This window comes from Protopterus annectens, chromosome 1.part1, assembly GCF_019279795.1.
Source record: "Protopterus annectens isolate FY-2018-M chromosome 1.part1, PAN1.0, whole genome shotgun sequence".
NCBI lineage: Eukaryota > Metazoa > Chordata > Ceratodontiformes > Protopteridae > Protopterus > Protopterus annectens.
Window position 1 is genome coordinate 453414883 of NC_056726.1, and position 23559 is coordinate 453438441.

The following is a 23559-nucleotide window of genomic DNA, read 5'->3' on the forward strand; positions in this document are numbered from 1 at the left end:
TTATATTCATTTCTGGTCCTGTGAATTTAGGTTTATTTGTAGGGTTTGGGTGAGAACTGATTCTGATGTTTTGTATTGTGTAGTAATTTGAAAAAATATTTTATGTTTCTTAATTTTGTTATGGTTTATTTGAAGTACAGTAGCAGTCCAATTTTTCGTTTAGTATATGCAGAGTTGGAGGGGAAACACATTACTTGTTGAGTGTTTGTTGTTTTCTTTTTTCCCCATGGCAACAGTGTATTTATATAAAGAGGTGCAAGGTTTTGTTCTGCACGGGGGGGTGGGGGGGGTGTAGAGGATTGCATACCTGCCTGAAAAAGCACTTTATTTAAACATTTTGGTTTAGTGATGTTTGTGGTACTGCATTATATTGCTTTGAGTATAGTGGACTTGATATTAATCACCTCAGTGTTATAACAGTAATTCAAAGTTCTTGACTGCATCTTGGGAGAAGGGAGGATGAGCCTTGGTTCTTTCCCCTTTTGGAGATATGATTGCTTATATGTGATCTAATAGCAACCCGAAACCATTCAGACTGTGCTTCTTTGGCCCCAGTAAGGCAGATGCCCTTTACTAAGTCCCAATTTGAACAAAACAAACCCCTCACCAGGCATTCACATGCTGACTCTTACATAATTTCTTCAGTCCTATATACATAGATCTAAGAGAGCACAGCATTGTAATATGTTACTGCCAGACAGAGCTTCCAAAGCAGATGAGGCAAAAGAGTATGTTCCTTTGCCATACTGGGGCATTGGGCCCTCGGCTACTCATCTCACCTTTCGGAATTCCATTCCTTAAGAGTGGATCAGACTCTGAAGAAAAGTTAACAGAACTCCCTGAATCTGGGTCAAGAAGAAAGTGGTTAAGATTCTGTCAATGACTTACAAAATGAGCTTTTACATGACCCTCTACAGTTTTGATTGTGTAGGTGCTGTCAGTAGACAAGGCACAAGGTTCAAGAATAAGCATCTGCAAGAATGCATGAGTAACTGACTCTGTACTACCTTAGAAACAACATTCTAGATGGCCAGGTCATTGGAGCAGGTCTCTCAGTGCCTAAGAGATGAACCCCTAAGATGAAGGTGTTCACAACTGTGGGGGATTTCTATGATTCTCACAGGATTTTCCTTACATTTTGTTGAAGCTCCTTGAGGTTTCCACTAGATGAAATAAGCCAGGTGAACTTTCAGCTCTACAAAATATACAGGAAAGCATTTTTATGGGAGCAGTACCCCTGCTCCCCATGTAGATGGCTACACCCCTCATGCCCCTTACTTAGTTTAGGTCACATATTCACAGAGAAAAATCCTTCCACTTTTAATCACTGCTGCCATTCAAGCAGAAATTTCACCAGCAGGAATTTCCTATCGGAAGAGCAATTAGTGAGTTTAGCATCAGGGAACAGAATTCAATGAGTTTAAACCTCACTTAGCCATATGTGAAGAAACCATCATTGGGTCCTTTTCCTCCTCTTTCTCTTCTTTCAGGTTATGCCAAACTGAGAGAGGCAGAAGCCTACTTGCAGACCAGTGAAGGTGCTTAAGAATCTCATGATCTTGCCTCTGTCTGGTAAGTTACCCAAAAGAATGACATCATTAGCCTAATCGTGCCAGTCTTTTCTATAGTCTGGTAATACCCTTGTTTTATGAAGTAGTTTGCCAACTTTTCCTTAACTTGGTGAGTCATAACAAGATCCATTGGGCTGTGCTCTTGGTGTTGCTCAACCATACCATAGAGCTCTTAAGTTCTGTCCTTTGAAGGCCTCCACTAACATTCCAAACCATTTGTAGCGCTGTTACGGACAGGCCTGGACTGTACTGCTGAAAGAGGTCATAGAGGCTGACCCTTATTTAGAGCTTGATTAAACATTATTCTTTCAATTCTTCCTAGTTTGAAAAGGAATGGATGATTTCGGGTCTATATTATATGAACAAAAGTTCATATAAGCAAACGCTCAATGAGCGAAAATCCCGGACATCGAAAACAATATTGTGGGGAGCTGTCCCCCGTCTCCCCGCTAAATATATATTTCAACTCCGAGATCGCACTACAGTGAGGAAAGGGCAAAAACTCCAATCTTCACTGTACTGCATTCTCACAACACGCAACTCCATGTCCGGGAGTATCTCTCATTAAAACGTTCACTTGTATGAACTTTTGTTCATATAATATAGACCCAATGATTTATATCCCTTTCTCGACCTCTGCAACTTCATCCCATGTGTCTGGTGCATCTGGTTCTGGATATTGACTGTGTAGGAAGTCATGCTTCTTCTCCTGCAGGGTGTTTGGATTGTGTCTCTGCATATGGTAGATGACTTCTGGGACGTCACTATTTGCAGTACACATATTCCTCCAGTGCACATATTACCTCCATTTCAGAGTGCTGACATTTGGACTTTCCTCAACACTGAGTGTTTACAAAGTACATCTGATGGTGTTGGAAGCCTTGTAGAAAAAAGATGTTCATGTGCTGTACCTGGCTCAGGTCTCAGGCAGTACAGGAATCTTCTCTTGTCTTTGTCCGGGGCCCCCACAATTGTTGCACTGACAGCCATCTTCATAGGTCATGGGCTTGATGGTTATGGGGAGGTAGGGAAAGCTAAAGAGAGCAAATAAATAAATAACTAAATGCAGTCTTTGTATGATATGCGTTCAGGAAGTCAGTCAGCAGCCAACAGCCAGGTGCCTTATTTTGTACTAGTATTTCATTGTAAAGTCCAGCAGCCTGCAGTAGACTTAGGAAAATAGAGCTGTGCTAATTGTTTTCCCCCTCCCTGCTTCATTCTTTCCAGCCATCCCAGATTCCTACTCCTCCTCCTTCCCCAGACTTCTGTGACCGAGCTGTTACTGGTGTGGATGTTAAGGGAGTTTATCTTCTGAAGGGAGTTATTATGACATAACCTTATTTACCTCCCTCCCTTGTGTTATTCAACAATGTCTGAGGGCTGCTATCTTCAGTGGACCACACTACTCTTTATGGAGTGATAGTAGGCTGTATCTGCCAAACTGATTTACTCTTAGGTCAGTTGATTTAAATAAAATTCAACAATTACTTTCAGGAAATGAGACAACATCTGGAAAATAGTTACTTTTGCTGTTTAAGTAAATTCTGAATGTTGTAAATCAAAGAAAGCTGAGAAACAAATATAATGAACGAATGGAATTGAAGAAATGTATTTTGCCATTTATTTATGTAGACAGGAATCTCTCTGTGTGGTGACCCTATCCCAACATGTATTTTAATATATTTAAGATTTCTTTAGTTTTCAGCTTGAATAAATGGTTTAAGAAGGTTACTTTGCATTTGTAATAGTGTGTTCTTTGTCTTTTGTTATTGGGAAACCAGATATCCTTGAAAAATCTGATGTCCTGATGATCAAGTAGTCTGTCTCATTTACTGTAGACAGAAAAAAGCCAACAGAAATGCATACACAACATGACAGCTTGAATTGCTTATGTTTTAGAACTAGATGTTAAACACTGAAAAACTGCACACAACTTGTCCTCTTTGCTATGATTTTCATAGCAGGTGCATTTAATCAAATACAGTATCATAAACGTGTATATGGCTCAAACAGTAACTTCTGTACTCGTTCAGAAGACAAAAGTCCTGTCTTTTGTGATGAAGTGTGTTTACAATATTTTGTCTTTTGTGTAGATGAAAATCAGCTACGGGCAAAGGGCTATGACAAAACACCAGACATTATTTTAGAAGTACCAGTTGGTAAGTTTCTTTTTGTAGCATGTTTATATATTATGTTCATGTTTATGGTTGTTTCTAACCCATCACTTTTTAATGGTGTACATGCTAATTACCATCTCTTGAAGACAAGCTACTTAAAAAAATGTTCTTGCTGAATTCTTGATGGAGAAAAAGGCAACATAATTCTCTCAGCTAAGAGTACAGAAATTTTTATTAAACATTTGTTAACTGGGAAAGTCCAACCTGGAACAAAGCCAAGTTTCAGCGGAGGCCTGGGGAGAAATGTTCTAGATACATGTCTTTGTAACGTGGGAAGAAACCAGAGCACCCAGAGGAAACCCACATAAGCGCAGGGAGGACATGTAGACTCCGCACAGGAGGCAGTCCAGCTGAGAATCAAACTGGAGAACCTCTTGCTGTGAAGCACCAACGCTACCTCTGTGCCGTCCGATGTTTTTCTACATATTGAATGTATTCTTGATACCATTGTTGGTATCTTTCCTCTTTCTCTTTACTAAATAAAGTTGTTTTGCTTTTTTTTTGTTTTTGTTATCAATATGTCTGAAAAGTCTTTGGGATTTAAAAATGTGGTCACAAATTACTGCTTTTGGACACTTATGCTTTATTCATCTATTGCCTAGACCCAAAACATCTTCAAACAGATTGCAAAATTTGCAAGTCCTTTAATCCTTAGGCCATCTCTGACAGGAAAAACAAGCTCATTCTAAAAGGCTTGCTACCTTCCTCCTTCTCTGAAGCTGTATCTGGCACTCAACCCCCCCAAGCTTAAGCAAAAGGAGCTTTCTGAAAAGCAGTCAGCTGCATCTGGATCCTCAACTCCATCCTTGGATCCAGTGATGGAACCTCCTATGAAGAAAAATAAGAAATCTGATCCAAAGCCTGCTCTTAATCTGATCCAAAGCCTGCTCTTTCCCCAAAGCCAGCGTTTGTAAAGTAAATCGACTTCCTCTGATTCTATCCTATCATATGAATCCAAAGTCATTGCCTAAGTCTCTCTACTCCCGCACCATAGATCTGGTACCATCTCCTTTTCTGGAATCCTGCCAGTGCTCCAGGTCTCCCTCCGTGACATCATCTCGTTTTTCCAGAAGTCTGACCAAGGCTGATGTGGATAGAATGATAAGGAAGTTTGTCTTCGTGCAGATTCAGATGGCAGTTCTTCTGGCTCCTATCACTCCAGGTCAGGAAGCCCTCCATAGTTCTACATCTCCGATCTTGGCAACTTCTGTGATCCAACTAGTCGTTTCGGAGCCCCTGGATCTGAGTCTTCTGGGACCGCCTGGATCATATCCAAAGATAGTTATATCTTCGGCTCCGAGGCCTTCTTTGCGTGCACCGGCTCTGAGTGCATCAGAGCTGGACGACTCTCAGAGTTGAAGCGTCCCTGTCGGATCTGAGGTATTGGAATTGACTGAAGTTTTCGGAGCCATTTCTACCCCTTGACTTCCTTCTCCCCTGGGTGTTCTGCTTTCAAGGTAGTGGAGAGAGTGTTTTCTGCTGCTGCAAGATGGATGTTTCCTCCCCTCTGGATCCGGTATGTGTCTGCACCTTGAGCCTCTTCAGTATACTCCGCAGGGACTGCTAACCCAAAGTCTTCAGGCTACGCAGCAGGGTATTACCATTTCTTCTGATACTTCTCCAGAGCCCCCCACTGAAGTCCCTAGGAAGAGCAAGTGCAAGAGTAGGCACTTAGACTCCCCTCAGGAGTCAGTCACTGTAGATACCAATTTTGATGAGAGGGAAGGGTCCTCAAAATCACCACCCAGTGACGTCTCATTTGCAGACATCCTAGAGATCCTTAAGCAGAGGACTGGTTGGTCTACCAATAACCCTTCCCAAGAGGAATCTCTATTCCTGGAGACCTTTGGGTCTGTCCCGTCTACCTCCTTGGGTGACTCAGCCTGCCGACAAGCTCATTGACTTTATCGCTAGGTGGGCATGAAAGGAATCAGACATGGTTGAGCTGATCCCCAAGAGACTAGACTGGATTTTGACACCACCTCAAAGAAAGGAATTTTGGAACAAGGTAGTATCGGTAAATGCCATGGTTGTTGTAGTGGCCACCAAGAAGCAACTCATTCTCCCTAACAGAGAGTCAAGAGCGTTGGACAGCTTTGGGAAGCATATTTTATGCTTCAGTGACACTTACACTCAGTTCGCTGAATTATTTGGTACACTTCATTAGATTGCAGAGGGATTTGATTAAGGAACTCTCCCAATCCCTCTCTGCAACCAGTACTTCTGAGGCTTAGACTTCTGTGGCCTTGCATTTGGCTGCCCTACAGTGAATTACTAATTCGGCCATGAGGCTCATTTCACATGCGGCTGAAGGTACCTCAAAGGTGGCAGGTTCAGGCATTTCCATTAGGAGGCATGCCTGGGTGCACTTCTGTGCCTTAGCCCTTGAAGTCTTCCTTTGTCAGTGCACCTTTTGATGGAACATCTTTGTTTGGCCTTAAGGTAGAAGGCACGCTCCACAGGTGCGAGCAAGATGGAAAGACCTTCCCTGCAATTGGAGTACATTTTTTGACTCCTCAAAGGACCTTTTCCAGAAATCATTGAGGAGGTCAGAAAATGTGGTTCAGGAATTTCCAGGGTCCTTTCAAAGATCCATGTGGAAATAGTTCCCCCAGGGTGGAGGGGGAACTCCAATGGAAGACTCCACCCATGCTGCAGAGAAGGCCCACAGAACCAGGGGTTCAGAGATTCCTTCTCTGACAGACCCTAGCAGTGCTCCTGAAAGGAGGTGCAATAGTTCACCTCTGGAGGTAGTCATGGGTCATTTATCTTTTACCAGAGATCCTGGGTGGATATTAAAAAAGTACATGGGTGCAGAGGATTATTTCCAGAGGTTATATAATTCCCTTTTCCTTACCACCTCCACGTGTATGTAAAATTCCCATTGTTTCACCCAGTCAGAAGAAAGCAACAGCACTAGAAATAGAAAAACTGCTAGAAAAAATAATTATCCAAAAGGTTCCGCCAGACCAGATAGAATCCAGAACTTACTGAAGATTCTTTTTAGTGCCAAAGACAATAGGGGACTGTAGACCGATACTGGATCTCAACAGTCTGAACAGATAAATTCTGCATACCAAGTTCCAGATGGTCATAGTTCAGTCCTTTCTGCCTTGGGTGACTATTGACAACAAACTTAAATTTGATTTGCATATCAGCCAGACCATAAAAGCTGTAAATAAGAAACTTGGATCCTTGTATAGAATCAAGAACTTCCTAACTCTCAATGCTAAACTAACTATCGCCCGTACCCATCTCCTCTCCACACTTCTCTATGCCTCACCTGTATTCTTTTTCCTCAACATATGCGATATTAATAAACTATCCGTGACTTACAATCACATTGCCAGATTTATAACAGGGGCTCCTTATAGAACTGACCACTGCCACAATCTAAAGAAACTTGACTGGTTAGAACTATCCAATCTTCTCAAACTAAACCAACTCTCTGTAGCATTTAAAATCATTAAGGAACCTGACAAAACCCCTTCACTGAATAACTTACTGACCCCCTACTCTAACCTAAGTAGTCTTCGCTCCTCCAACAGATCTCTGGTCCAAACCATCAAATCCAATAATATGGGCGGCGATGCTCTCTTCGCCAATACAATAGGAAAGGTTTGGAACTCCCTCCCTAACTACTTAAGACTCACTAACTCCCTCTCTCAATTTAAAAAACATCTTATACAATTCTTTAAGGCACATTGGCTATGCTCATGTGCAAATCCAGACTAGTTGCTAATTGAACTACAGCATATCCTATCCTACTTGAACTAGCTAACTGGGGTTCTCCTCTTTTTGGCATCAAATAATTCGTAAATAAACTGACTACTACCCTATTTAGTTCGTTCTACTGTAATCAGTTTCTCCATGATCACTTGGAACCCTGCAATGATGTAGAACTTTTGAACATAGTAACATTATTGTCTCTTGAATTTGTCTCTTGAATTTGTATTGTACTTGTAATTTTGAGCTGGATTCTTTACTGTCTTGTTGATACAATAATCATGCCAAGGAAAGCATAAAGAATGTTAATTTGTTATGCCTTTCATTTATGTACCTGTAAACCTATGTGTTTTCTGTTTTTTCTCTGTGGAGCTTTTCTCCCCGGGCCTCCGCTGAAAATGGACATGTATCCAGTCAGACTATCCCGGTCAACAAATGTAAAATAAAATAAATAAAATAAAAATTTTGTGCAAGGACGATTGGATGTGCTTGACAGACCTTCAGGATGCATACTATCACATAAAAGTGAACAGACAATCCAGGAGGCACTTACACTTCTGGCTGGGAGCCAGTCATTACCAGTTCAGAGGACTTCCCTTTGGCATCACCACAGCCACCAGGGTGTTCACCAAATGCATGGCAGTGGTAGGAGCTCACTTGAGACTGCAGGGATTGAGTGTTTCTGTACTTGGACAACTGGCTAATTACTGCTCCAACCAGGCATCTACTGATAAGAGCTCGAGACCAGGTACTCCAGACTTGCTTCCTCATGGGGATTACCATAAATTACAACAAATCTCATTTGGATCCATCTCAGACACTAGAATTCATAGGAGCAATTTTTAACGCACTATCTATGACAGCCTCTCTTCCTGTACCAAGAGTACAGACTCTGATTCCAGGTCAAAAAGATAATTTCAGAATTCCTCAGTTTCAGCCTGATTGATTCTACAAGGCTTGGTATCAGTGTCTGCAGTGATAGTTCTGTTCCCCTAGCAAGATTTCATATGAGGATTCTACAGTGGATGTTAGCAATTCAGTGGTCCATTCTTCATCAGCATATGTCCACTCAGATAAGAATTACCTAAGCATGCAAAAATTATCATTGCTGGTGGATCAGCTCAGATCAAGTTCTACAAGGCCATCTCCAGATTGAGTGGGGGAGAGGGGGCACTTCCTGGGAAAAACAGTCCAAGGCACATGGTCCCCTGAAGAGGCCAATATGCATATCAATGTCCTGGAAATGATAGAAGTGCTCTTAGCATTGCAGGCATTCCAAGACACTCTCCCTTTCAGGGCAGTTGAAGTTCAGACAGGCACTATGTCTGTGGTTTGGTATATCAACAAACGAGGAACCAAATCTCACCCCTTGTGTGGAGAAGCTCTCAGAGTTTGGCAATGGGTGATCTCCTCCAACTGATTTCTGATAGCAGTGCACATCCCGAGGAAATCCAGCATGATAGCAGACAAGTTGAGCATGTCCATTCTGCTACCTCATGAATGGTGGCTCAGTAAGGAAGTGGCGGAAATGATTTTTCACCAGTGGGGCAAGCCATGCTGCAGCATCACAGAAATATGCTGTCCTACACTGTTGGCCCCCTGGTGTCCTCTAAGCTTATCCCTCAACTCCCTTAATCCCCAAATTTCTGCAGAAAGCATCCCAATTGAAAAGCAAATTCATCCTCATTACCCCTTACTGGCCTTGACAAATTTAGTTTCTATTTCTTTGGCCTCATCTAGTCTACTCTCCTTGGATTCTGGATCCAGTTCCAGACCTTCTATCTTACCCGGTAGGAATGATTCACCTGGATATCTCAGATCTAAAACTGACCACATGGTTTCTCCACTTCCATTGATAGCTAGACAGTATATACTTTCTTCTCCTGTTCATCATATACTTTTGTCTTCCCACAAAGCTTCCACAAGGAAACTTTACAGAAGTAAATGGAAGAGATTTGTGTTTTGGGTGCTGCAGCAACATATTAACCCTTTTTCAGCACCATTGCATAATGTTCTTGAACTTTTAGCAACAATTTTCAACGAAGGAGCCAGCTTCTCAACTATTACGGTACAACTAGCGGCCAATTCTAATTTTCACATTGATATTGAAAGCTCCTCCTTGGCTTCATCTGAACTCTGTAAGGCTTTTTTGAGAGGTACCCTTATTTTGAGACCTCCTTATAAGGATCCAACTCTGCCATGGGACATAAATTTGGTATTACAGGCCTTAATCTGTTCCCCTTTCGAACCAGCAGCTAAATGTGAGCTAAATTTTTGACCTGGAAAACTATATTTTTGGTAGCCATCACCTCTGCTAGAAGACTGTCAGAACTGTCCTCTAAACTCCTTACTTAGTATTTTATAAGGACAGGGTAGATTTACAAATCAGTCCTTCCTTCATTCCTAAGGTCGTGTGAGAATCAAACATCAGCCCATCAATTAACTTGACAGTTTTCTTTCCATATTTTACTAACAAATGTGACTGTATGTTACACAGTTATGTTTTACTTACATAGAACAAAACATTTCAGAAAAACAGATCAATTGTTTATCTGCCTTGCAGATTCCAAATTAGGGCAAGCTGATCACAAAAGTAACCTTAGCCAGGTGGCTGACCGATTCTATATCCTTTGTCTATAACAAATTGGGACTTTCCTTACCAAAACCTTTGAGACCCCATTCAAATAGGTCCATGGCAACGTCATCAGTATTTTTATCCAGGGCTTCCATGGACAGTATATGTGCAGCTGCTATTTTGGCTAATCCTCATACCTTTATTACTCATTACAAATTGGATATGGTCTTGAGGGGAAGAGCAGCTTTCGGCTCAACTGTGCTCAGGAATATCCTTCCTTAGAGTCATCCTGGGATTTCAGGTAGCTGGGGACTCTGAACCGATTGTTGAGGAATGAATGAAATTTGACAACTTCAGATAAAAAAGTTATCTGCTCACTATAACATTCCATCTATGTTGTTCATTTTCATTCTTCCTCAGCTCCCCTCCCACCAACCCTTTGCCTTTGAACTAATGACTTCTGGAAGAATGAGACCTTGTAAAGGAACCACTGTTCCTTATGTTTAGGTCTGGATATGGATTTCTGTTACCAGAATGCTAATACTTGTTTATACTACTAGCCAGCAAACAAGATCTGAGTTATGTTAGGGGACAGAGCATTATGGATAAAGGAGGAGCTTGAGACTTTGCTAGTGGCCACATGCTGAAAATGACAGCCAAGTGTGATCCGAGGTTTGGATCCAAATCCAATTGATGAGGAAGAATGAAAATGGAAAACACAGATGAAATATTATGGTGAGTACATAACTTTATTTTATTCATTTATTCATATTCAGTAAACTCTTTTTCCAATTCAGGTTTGTAGCAGCCACAGCCTGTCTTAACAAGCAATGTGTATAATGTGGGAAACAATCCTGGGCAGGCACCAGTCCATCACACAATACATGCACATACCATTTGCATATACCCTTTGGGCAATTTGGACATTACCAAGTTATCTTTCTGCATGCTTTTCAGATGTAGGAGGAAACTTGAGCTTCAGAGAAAAAAAATACATATATACATAGAAATGACGTGCAGACTTCAAACAGATGACATCCCTGCTGGGAGCTAAACAACAGAAATGAGTGCTGTGAGGCAGCATTTTAATGACTGCATTGTTTTGTCATATAATTTCAGTTGGCATTCTATTGCATTATGGTGATTTAGTTCAATATTAAATATTAATATGTATGAAATTTTCCAGAGTCTGCAAGGTTACTTGGTGCTATTTATGAGCTGCCATTTGCCCCCTTTATGAAAGCATACCTTGCTAGCCATTGCCTTTTTTATTTTTCCATATTTTTAAGACTGCTATTTCTCTCCCACCCATGCCCCCACATTGACATTATATTTTCCTTTGCTTTACAGAGAGAAACTACAAGATTCATGAATGAAGGAGAGAAAATAATGACTACAATAAATGCTTCATGTAGATTTATTAAGCTGTCCCCAAAGACCAAGCATCATTACACCTCCCTTTAAAATCGAACTGGCTGTCAGTTACACTCTACTGCTGCCCACCCTTACACATAATATATTAAATGACAGATTGTATCCTTCACTTGAAAGAAATGTATTAATCAAAATATCCCTCTATACCCTACCTAGACAAGACAATGATGCCTTCACTCTCTTTCTGTCGTTCTCAACCCCTCTTTGGACTCGCAGTTGAAGAAAAAGACTTCAGCAAAATTTTCCTGGCTAACTGTAATTACCTACCAACAGAACTAAGACAAATCTTAAAATGTATACAGTTCAGAAAGAGACTCTTAGAACACCTAAAAGAAACCCACAAATGCTTTAGGGACACAGGCTAACTGTGTCGACCATACCCACTGCTGTGCAAGCTAAGGTTTTAACAAACTAATGTGAAGCACAAGCAAACAGTGGTGTGAAACTTTCTTCCTGTAAATATGGAAATACTACTGAGGAATGTAAATAGAATAGGAACTCTGCTGTTATTATTTCAGGTATCATTGTTACAATACTAGTTAATGCTTATGCTGTTATTGGACCCAGGCAATACCTGCAAATGGTCAGTTGTAATCAGTGTACTACCCCAGAAAAGAAATGTAAAATAGAAGAAAAAAATCCAGACAGATTTCATAAATGTCCGCATTAATAGTTCAAATGTTTTCATGACATAAGTGAGAGAAAACCTCCAGAAGCTGAGAGAGATATGATAAGACTTCCACTGCTGAGAATGTTTCCAGACACCAGAGAGCTTTATCTGGGACCTAGAAAAGTCCTAAACAAATACGATTTTACAGAAGTCTGGCAGGGTTAACGGGGAATGCTTTTTCTAGAATTGATAATGTGAGTATAACTCTCAACTTTCCATCTCGAAAATGAGGAACACTAACCCTCATAATGTGGAACAAATGGGCAAAATGTGGAACACATACTAATGGTTTACTAACAACTTCAACTAGGAAGGTCATAGGATGGTTAAAATGTGCTGGTTTTATTTATAAAGAAGATCTTTTAATGAATTCATGTTTCATTTCTATTCACCATGGATTTTACTTAAAAAAAATTCCTAACACTGAATGTGTGACAGAGCCTTTCAATGCGGAACTTCGAGGAACATGAACTTTTTAAGATCCCAAATGAGGTATATTCCTCATAATGAGGTACACTTGAGAGGTATGAATGTGAGGCAGAAATCATCATCATCATGAGGAAAATGAGGTTTGGGATTTCTCATTTGGTAGGTAATCCGAATTGAAATTCTGAAGACTTGCCTTGCTGTCCATCTCAAGAGGTAGTTAGGATAATTTGTCCCACCATCTCATGTCATGCACGGCCGTCATACAGGGCATATGGATAGGGATGATTATTTCTAGAGGCTGAAATATCCTATTCCACACACCCCTGAAGGTAAGCTCAACTGTCAAAGTAGAACAGCTGAAATAAGAATAAACAATCTTTTCCAAAAGAGTGCCATATATCAGGCCTTACCACATAAGAGAGGGTCTGAATATTTTTAGGGTTTCTTTTTGTTCCCAAAACAAACAAAAAAAAGACATCAGACCCATTCTAGAGCTAAAAATTCTAAACAAGTTCCTCTGCAAATACACATGCTGGATGTCTTGATGAAAGCAATTCTGTCTTGTCTGTCAAAGAGAGTTTGCATGTGCTGTATAAACTTCTAAGACACTTACTTGCACAGCAAAATAGCCACAGAGTAAGGGAGGTTTTTACAGTTCTGTATAGGAGCCAGTCATTACCAGTTTCAGGAGGTTCCATTTGTACTGACCATATCCTCCAGGTGCTTACCAAATGCATGGATGTGGTGGCAGTTTTCCAGGGACTGCAAGGGACAGAAGTCTTTTCTTACATGAATTACTGGTTCCTAGGTGCACCACCAGTAGAAGCTGTAGTAAAACATAGGGCTGTTTACTTCTCACGATCCTGTGCAACTGTGAACACTGCAGAGTCACAGCTGAAACCAACATATAGTACCTGACCTTCCTAGGATGAAACTTAGATGTACAGAATAGCAGAGCTGTTAGCCATATGAGATAATTGTTTCATTCAAAGGACAATGAACCTTTTTTCTAAAAATCTTTGACACCGACTCAACTATGCTTTGAAGCCTGATGCCTAATGAAAGTCAGTCTGTGTATAGTGCCTCATGCAAGATTACCCATGAGGGTCCTTCTGTGGACCCTTGGAGAGCAATGGTGTCAATTGTAAGATTCTTTAACTTCCCAAATCAGAATTTCCAGTTCTTGGAAGAAAAATCTGCAGTGGTGGATATGCAGTATTCAGGCCTTTTCTCATCTGGTAAGACCTGATGAATGGTGCTCTTTCGGAGGAAACTGTTTACCCTTTTAGAGTCATGTCCCTGCTGTGACCATAACCATGGATGCTGAGGCTTGGGGGTGTGAGGGGGTACTGTCATAACAGAGCAATCCATGAAGCATTGATACAACAGGAGGCCAGGCTGCACACAAATATACTGAAGATGAGAATAGTACTTCTTAACTTTCAAGCCCTTCAAAGTTCTCTCCCATAGGATGCTGTTGCATTCATGTGGCCAGCATGGCAGTGGTGGTCTTCAATGTAACTAGACATGGAAGAATTTGTTATCTTTTTTTGTGGAGAGGGCATGAAAGTATGGGGATGGATTACATTGCTGAAGCACTTCCTGATAACAATCCACATTGTGAGTCAAGTCAGTTTTGTGTGGAGTTGCTGTCTTCTGATACTTGGTGAGTGGTCATTAGGTTTGACTGCAACACAAAGAATATTCTGTCAATGGGAAAGTCTTGCTGTGATCTTATTGCATCCTAGACCAACAACAACTGCAAAGACTTTGTTTCTGTCAGTCTCCCTCAGAGCCAGCCACCCTCGGATGCTTTTGTCCAGAATTGGCACATTGGACAACTGTATGCCTTTTATCATTTCCCGCTTATTCCCAAGTTAATTCAGAAAACGCAGACCAACAAGTCCAAAGTAATTTTCATGGCTCCCCTTTGTCCTTGTCAAAGCTTGTCCCTCCATTTACGGCCTCATCTTCTGGAGAAGCCTCTCTGATTGAGACCCTTCAGAGCTTTTGTAATTCAGCAATCTGTGAAGCCTTACCTGGACCTGGATTTCCTTGAATCAGCCACTTATTTTTTCTGTTTCTACTATTGGCTGGGAATGCTATCTATCCTTTTATGGACATATAAGTTCTCATATCTGCGTAGAGGCCCAACACAAGGAAAACATATAAAGAAAAGTGATAAAAGTTTACTATATGGTCTACTCCTAGAGGCTTGGATCCCTTTTTGGATTTATTACTGATATTCTGGATTATTTGTCTAAAGTATTTGATTCTGGGCTAAATGTTTCCTGTATTAAAACTCATCTTTCAGCTATATCAGATTTCTATCAAGGTCTTTGTAACAATTCTTTGTCTTTATTTAAGGTATGCAAAGCCTTTCTTAGGGGCACTTTTCTTATCAGACAGAGAGTCCTTTGCCTCCTTGAATCCTAAACATTGTGCTGGAAGAGCTGACTTTACTCATCTTGAACATTTTTTTCATCAGCAGAGTTAAGGTTTTTATCATAGAACAACTCATATTTCTCATATTGATCACTGCTGCAATAGCCTTATCTATATAGGTTATATCCTGCCAAGGATATAAAAGCCGGCCAGCTTCCAAACCTTCCATTTACCCAAACCATTAGTCGTCTTGAGATGAGCTGACTAAAAAAGACAGGTTTTGGCACCAAGCCCTTCAGAGCTTTCCTGTTGTTGAAGAGACTGCTATTCTGTGGGCTTTCAAGGATTGGCAGTCAGCTTGTGCTTTGCTGGGCAGATAAGTTCCTTTTTTGGGGGAGCCATCTTCAACATTAAATAATTGCCGTTTTATTTTACTTTCCTATTTAGGAAAGTTATTTTTAAGGTAGGAATTTGCATTTTAATGGACTGTCATGAGACTTAATGGTACTTTTAAATGGGAGTGCACTTTTTTCTTGACAGTTTATAAGTTGTTTAAAGTAATTCAAAACCATTTTTTTCTGTGAGGAAATTGTTTATTTTACATTTTGGGGCTGTCATAGCATTATAAAGTACTTTTTGCTGTGTTTTTGTGTGAAAAAAGTTACTTTTAAAGATGAAATTTTTACCAAGATTAGCTGCCTGTTTTTTTCTGGGAAAGCAACACCATTTTTGGCTTGGTCATAAAACAGTCTACCAGTCCCATGGTCGGTCCTTCTTCCAGCCACAAAAAAAAAGTTAAGCAAACATCCTTTGCTTTTACAGCTGGCCAGCAGTGTGCCTTAGCCACAAGTGGTTGACTCTGTTGTGACCTAGCTTGTTCCTCAGACCACTCATCTTTCACCCCCAGATCCCTCTGGTGTAACACCTGTAACAACTATGGACTAGGGGTTAAACCTTTCTTGTGTGGCTGTTGGGTCCCTTCAGTGGGCAAGGGAGAACCATTCTTTTCAGTCCTGGGAGGGGAGGCAGGGAAGATTTCACAGTTTGGTCAAAATGTTGTGCCCATCTCTGGGGAAGCTGTTGCTGCCATTAATAACAAAGTTGGTCCCATTTTTCCTGTAAAAAACAAACAGATAACTAAACATGTGTCTACTCCTCCTCAAATTTCCTTAAATAGAAGTACTTTACTAGGTTTGGCTCAAGGTTTAAGTCAGGCTATTGATCCTTATTATAAGGGGTTTCTGATAAAAGAAAGAGGGAAAACTGTTTTCCTGAAATGATTCAGTATTCTAAATCTGGACAGGAAGATGAAGGGGAACGTAAACATAGTTTTCTTCTCAGTTGTTGATTCTCCCTGTGGGGTTTCTCTTTCTTTTTCTCTTTCTCTGAGACTGTTTCCAGAATGTGTCCGTGTTTTCAGTGAGAGAGCATTGAGGTTTCTCAGTCCCTCAGAAAATAATGAGATTTTGCAGAAGGAATTTCTAGAACCCTCACCCATTCCTTTAGTTCTGTCAGCTTTGGAAGATATGTGTGCCACTGCCTGCAGTTTTTCTAATAGTCAGCCTGCTGTCCCTAAAAAGGCAGATAGAATGTATAAAGTTCCTCAGTCTTTTCATTTTTATACACTCTTCCCAAACCTGATCCAACAGCTATAGCTTTTGGTAATCCTACTTCTGCTAAACATTTAGTTGATTCCAGTCCTACTCTTTCTGACAAGGATGAGAAGATTATTCTAAATATAGGGAAAAAGAGTAATTCTGCAATTTTGATTTTCATAATCTTGAATTGTTAGGCTCATGTAAAGTTTATTCTGACTAGTTGTGAAGGTATGAGGAATGTTTTGTCTAGTTTCCTCTTGTGAGGAAAATCTGCTTTAAATAATTAGTTTATTGCATTGTACACATAACCAGTCATTGTTTACAGTGTGTGTATGACTCAGTTAATACTTCTTCCAGGGCTATGGCCACTGGTACTGTTTGAGGTTTGCCTGGCTGCATTCTCAGAACCTCCCAGATAATGTGAAAAATGAGATTTTAAATTCTCCTTTCAATAGAGATTTAGCTTTTGGTTCATCTGTAGTAGAGTTTATCAAAAAAGTGTGATGAAGGGGGGTAGGTTGATACAAGGAATCTCTGATTGTTCAGCCCTCTTTTTCCAAATTGTCTAAGGGATTCTCTAACCTCAAATCCAATTTTGGCAAATAAATAAATAAATAAATAAACAGTCTGAACAAAATGTGGGTAAGTAGATGTTAAAGAAAAAATGGTCGGGGGTTCCAAAAAGAATTCAGGACACCCCCTAAAACCAAGGACAATCCAGCAAGCCAGAATGACTATTTAAGGAACCTTGTCCCTCTCTCCCAGCCTGGTAGCCCTTTTTCCCTTCCAAAAAGTCTGAATCACCACTTTTCTCTTTAGCAATAGATAATCTAAGACAAATGAGTTTGGAAGATCATTCATCTAGATTACAGATGACAGTGGGAGGAAATCTCTCTTTTCCAGTGGGTAATTTCTCATCCATCAGACCAGACTCCTTTATTTCTCACTATCCTTCAGCACATTCTGTCTCAGAGAGTGTTAGAACCATTTCTCTTCCCTGATTAAGGAAAGAAAATGCTTGCAGACCAGTTCTGGATCTTTCTTTCCTAAACCTCCGTATGACAGTGCCTGAGTTCAAAATTGTGTCACTTCACAACCTGTTACCTTTTCTTCCTCATTAAGTTTCCTGGTAACACTAGATTTAAAAGATGCTTATCAAATCCCTATTCATCCAGACTTCAGGCATGTCTTAAAGTTTTATGTGTCTGGATCACATTATCAGTTCTCTGCCTTACCCTTTGGAATATCCACTGCTCCAAGAGTGTTCATAAAGTGTCTGGCTCCAGTTATAGCTCATTGCAAGCTACAGGGTATCCACATTTTTCCATATTAAGAGGATTTGCTTATCTTTACACAGTGTTTTTCAAAGTGTCGGGAATCTCTCTCTTGGTTGAGAGATCAAGTTCAAAAGCTGGTTTTCCAACAGAATGTTCAAAAGTCTTTTTTTTTTTTACTCCTTCACACAAGATAGTGTTCCTGCTGTTTCACTTGTCACAAACATAAACAAAAACTATATTAGGCAACAAAATGGACTTCTTAGGTAAAACGTGAATCCAAATAGTGAAAAAACAGAAGTCCAAACATACAAGATAAATCACTTTATTCATCTTTATTCTTCACCCTAGCTCTAGGCTGCAGTGCGTTCCTGGCTCTGGGGTAAATCGGATCTCTGCCCAACCTGATGGTTTAGTATTAATGAGGATTTTCCCTGCCTGCTGAATAACAACCTTTTCCACATAATACTGCAGTCTCCCCATACTAAGGAACGGAACCCATCCTCTCCTTGTGCAGCAGTCCCTCAAGGGAATAAATCAAATAAGAGAAACTGCCCAACCTGATTGTTCAGTGTTAATGAGGATTTGCCCTGCCTGCTGAATAGCAACCTTTTCCACATAATACTGCAGTCTCCCCATACTAAGGAACGGAACCCATCCTCTCCCTATGCAACAGTCCCTCAAGGAAATAAATCAGATAAGAGAAACTGCTCAACCTGATTGTTCAGTATTAATGAGGATTTGCCCTGCCTGCTGAATAGCAACCTTTTCCACATAATACTGCGGTCTCCCCATAATAAGGAACGGAACCCATCCTCTCAGTCCCTCAAGGGTGTAAATCAAATAAGAGAAAGTATGTGCTTTAAAACCACTGTCTGTAGACATAATAGTGTGTAATACTGTAGGTTTGTAAATTTACTCTCACTAGCCAGGACAGCCAGCAGCTAAAACCGATCGGTTCCCAAACCTAGCCTCCCTTCTCCTCTTGTAACCTGTGTTAATAACTTATATCCTTCCCTACTTGTTTGGTTGTAGTCCCACTATATCCTTATATTATTTTATACTCTTCACTGCCTAGCCAGTCTGCATATTCTTCCTACTACCTAGGTTTTTATCACCTACCTTTCCCCACCTAAACTTACCTGAGCAATCAGCTCTACTGATTGTTCTCCTAGGGTTCACTCCTTCTGTGGCTTAGACCTTGCTGCTATAGCCCACTCTGCATTTCTCTGCTGCCTTTTGGCTACATCACTCTGCTCCTAACCTTATCCTTTATTCCCTTCAACTTTTCTTCCTCGCATCCCTATCCCCTCTCATGTGGACTGAACTATTTACCTAATACAGCTTAGGTACCAGTCCCCTCCCCTCCTCTCATTACCTATTGAATAGTACTAGCTAACTTTCGGTCTTTACCTGTCCTTGTCTATCCTCTTCTCACTCCCCTCCTTCCTATGACATCATCTATCTATTAAATTTAACTTCCCCCTGTGTCGCCATCTTTATTCCTCGCCCTAGCTCTAGGCTGCTGTGCGTTCCTGGCTCTGGGGTAAATCGGATCTGTAAGTACGCTTTCTTATAACCATTTAGTACATGGGACTTATCTCCTTATAAATGTGACTAAAAGCATGTATCTAATGTCAAATGCAATTACTTATATCTAAAAGGGTGTAGCCGTGTTATTTTTAGCCATTATCGGCTAACTTAGATCGTGTCTCTGCACGTGGAGTGAACTTAATGGGTGAAGTTACCGGTAGGATGCTCTGTTGCTATGCTAGCATGTTTGGGTGTTGTCTATCCTAAGTAAAGCCATGTTGAGTAGCGTGTTTGTTGAGTAGCACTATAATATTACTGTTAGAGTGAATTTAGAGGTGGAATTCGAGAGATTTGTCTTAAGTAAGCTGTCTGTGCCTATGGCATGCTAACAATGCTATAATATTATAACGTCGTAGCATGGCTATAGTTCAACCCTGTTTCTGTCGATGCACACTGTTAGGTAAGCTTGACTAGGCAGAGAATAGCCTAAGCAAACTGTATTATCCTTATGTACAACACATCAAGATAGCGTTTCTAGCTTACTTTTACACGATTAAGCATTTTTAGCTTACTTTAATCCACTGTTGAAGAGGGTTGAATACAAACTTATTTGAATTATATGGGTCCTATTATTGAGGAGGGTTGCATTACAAGCTTATGTGAGCTATATGGATCTTATCCTACCATTGAATGAATGAATGAATATAACCTAAGCTACTTTTTACATGGGTCCTATCTGACTAGTTGTACTTCATTCACATTACAATTGCTGTAACTGCTACTGTTAGACAGCATATGCCATGTTTGACTAGCACCTATGTATAGTACTGCATCTCTTCTGATTATGATTGCATTTTAACTGTGTACTTTGCTCCCCACAGCATTTACTGTTCAATACAAACTGTGTTGCTCTATTTTTATTGATATTAATGTTGCTTTGTGAAATTCTCATATGCTATAATATATCTTCCTACCTATTGAACTGTACCAATTGTGCCTAGTATTTTGCAATTAACATTAAGTATACATAGAATAGAGTCAAAATATATCTGGTTGTCATGCTTGTGCTAGCATGCTAGTGTGTTCATTAGCCTGCTTGCTATTCATACCTATTAAGTTTGTATAACTGTGTGTTTTTCTCTCTGTATGTCTGACTGCTTTTTCTGTCTCCCTCTCTATTACCAGCTGCCCAACCTGATTGTTCAGTATTAATGAGGATTTGCCCTGCCTGCTGAATAGCAACATTTTCCACATAATGCAGCGGTCTCCACATACTAAGGAACGGAACCCATCCTCTCCCTGTACAACAGTCCCTCAAGGGAATAAATCAAATAAGAGAAAGTATGTGCTTTAAAACCACTGTATGTAGACATAATAGTGTGTAATACTGTAGGTTTGTAAATTTACTCTCACTAGCCAGGACAGCCAGCAGCTAAAACCGATCGGTTCCCAAACCTAGCCTCCCTTCCCCTCTTTTAACCTATGTTAATAACTTATATCCTTCCCTACTTGTTTAGTTGTAGTCCCACTATATCCTTCTATTATTTTATACTCTTCACTCCCTAGCCACTCTGCATATTCTTCCTACTACCTAGGTTTTTATCACCTTCCTCTCCCCACCTAAACTTACCTTAGCAATCAGCTCTACTGATTGTTCTCCTAGGGTTCACTCCTTCTGTGGCTCTACCTCTCCGTTTACCCTGCGGGCTCACTCCGCTCCCCATACCCTACCCCCAAATTCCACCCACCCCAGCAGTCCTACATTTATACACCCCCTTACCACACCCCCCTTACACTACCACCAATCACAAACTCCTTCCTGTTCAAGAGCTAATACTCACTTCCTGCCAGTCACCACCTTATTGTTCTATCTGTCGTTATCCCTGTATATCAACCTCAACTGAATTTAATCTACAATGCCTCCTTTAACTGACTTAACATACCACAAACCCTTACTTTTATTCTCACTACTACCTATTCTAACTATACCTTATCTACTTACTTTCTATGAACACCATAAATATCTCAGATCTCACAACCTCTGTAAGGGAAACCACTATACCAACACTTCTCCTTCCCCATAGTCCCTGTAACGCATCTTGTCCACCAAAGTATTTATCAGCCAAGTTTCAAAGACTTGCTCACATTACTTATTATAGTCCAAAAGCCAGAACCTAATTTGTAAACTTTTACAACTCACCCTGAGAATAATGGTCCACTCCCTTTTAGAGGGTGACATACACCTAAACCCTGGTCCAACCTCTAGCTCAACTACAAAGCCTGATACAACAACTCCTACTAACACATACCTGACTACTAGGCCCCCCCAACTCTCTTCTGATAGCTCATCTTAATATTCATAGCATAAATAATGAAGTTGCTCACCTGCATGCCCTTATAGATGTACATTCTTTTGACTTCCTCTGTCTCACTGAAACATGGCTCAAGCCATCAATACAACACAGTGTAGTTACTCCCCCTGGCTATGATATCCTGAGATTTAACCGTAATGCTAAGAAGGGTTGAGGAGTAGCTATACTATATAAAAATGGATTGCAAGTTACCTTACTAGACCCTAAACCTCCACTATCTAGTAATGCAGAGATTCTTATATCCAAGATTCAGCTCAACAAATGTAAATCCATATATATCATCTGTATCTACCTTCCCCCAGGCAATAATACTAATACATTAGAAGCTGTCCTCAGTTGGCTCTCAACCAACTACCCACAAGAAAGCATAATACTGGGTGACTTTTATATAAACTGGAATTCCTGTTCATCTGAGCAGCCTTCTACTCATATTAACCTATATGGTTTTACTCAAACCATCACATCCCCTACCAGAACCAATACACTTAATAACAAAGAAAGCATCCTAGACTGGATTCTCACTAATAGTCACCAACAAACTTATAAAACAGGTACCCTCCCTGAAGATATAAGTGACCACACACTCACCTGTTTAATCAGATATAAGACTGAAACTCCAAACTCAGCCATTTATAGGACAATAAGGGCTAACAAAAACTTTAACCCTGATAGCTTCCAAACAGAACTTAGTGCCTGTGACTGGTCACCCCTCAAACACTTCCCATTAGATGATGCAGTCAAATATTTTAATTCAAAATTCTTAGCCATTCTTGATTGTCATGCCCCAACATGCAAAATTAGAACCAGGACTAAACCAGCCCCATGGCTCACCAAGACTACCAAACAAAAAATCCTCCTAAGAAATAAACTATGGGCCAGCTAGCGGACAACAAAAAGCCCTTCAGAACAATTAATGTTCAGACAGCTAAGAAATGAAGCAAAAAAGCCATATTGTCTGACAAAAAAAAAACTACTACTACTGCCAGTTTCAACAAACCCACCAAAATAATCCTCAAAAATTCTGGTTAGTTATTAATAACCTCCTACACCCAGGACGCTCAGGCACTCCTACTCCCTTAGGCTCCGATCACAACGATCCCATTCAAATAGCCAACTCTTTTAACACTTTTTTCACATAAACCATTCAATCCCTGGCCAACCAACTATCTCCTAACTCCACATCCTCTACTCATGCCATCTCCAATAGCCCCCCTCTATTTCATTTTTAACCAATTCCCACATCTCTTGTCTGTAACCTTATTCAGAAACTTAAACCCACCACTCTTTCTGCAGACCTACTACCTGCAGAATACCTGCAAAAGGCAGTAAAAGCCATAGACTACCCCATATCCATCCTCATTAATAGAACTATTTCTGAAGGAACTGTCCCATCAATCTGGAAAGTTTCTCACATTATCCCTCTGCATAAAGGTGGTAATTCCAAAGAGTTTTCCAACTACAGGCTCATAGCCATACTATCCCCTTTGGCAAAAGTAGTGGAGAAATGCATTCATAAGCAACTTTTAAACCACCTACTTGAAAATAATTTATTAGCCACCTGCCAACATGGCTTCAGACCATTTCATAGCACCACCTCTGCTTTCTTATCCTTTACTGACTGCATAGAAATCGTAATAACGACACTCTATCCTCAGCCCTCTTTATTGATTTGTCAAAAGCCTTTGACATGGTTAACCACCACCTCCTCAGAAACGCACTTAAAAACTTGCCATTGGATGCTCTTGCTATACAGTGGTTCCAATCCTACTTAAATAACAGGCAACAGGCTGTACTATGGGCAAATACCTTATCTTC

General features: G+C 40.4%; 1 protein-coding gene across 3 annotated transcripts in view; it reads left to right on the forward strand.

Moving 5' to 3' along the window:
* Nucleotides 1-23559, forward strand: part of CDIN1 (CDAN1 interacting nuclease 1) — a 1534920-nt gene that overhangs the window by 900140 nt on the left and 611221 nt on the right. For all 3 annotated transcript variants that reach the window (XM_044075938.1, XM_044075929.1, XM_044075948.1), the window contains one exon: nt 3665-3730. In XM_044075938.1, the coding sequence (XP_043931873.1) occupies nt 3665-3730 (66 nt within the window). The remainder of the gene's footprint in view (nt 1-3664; nt 3731-23559) is intronic.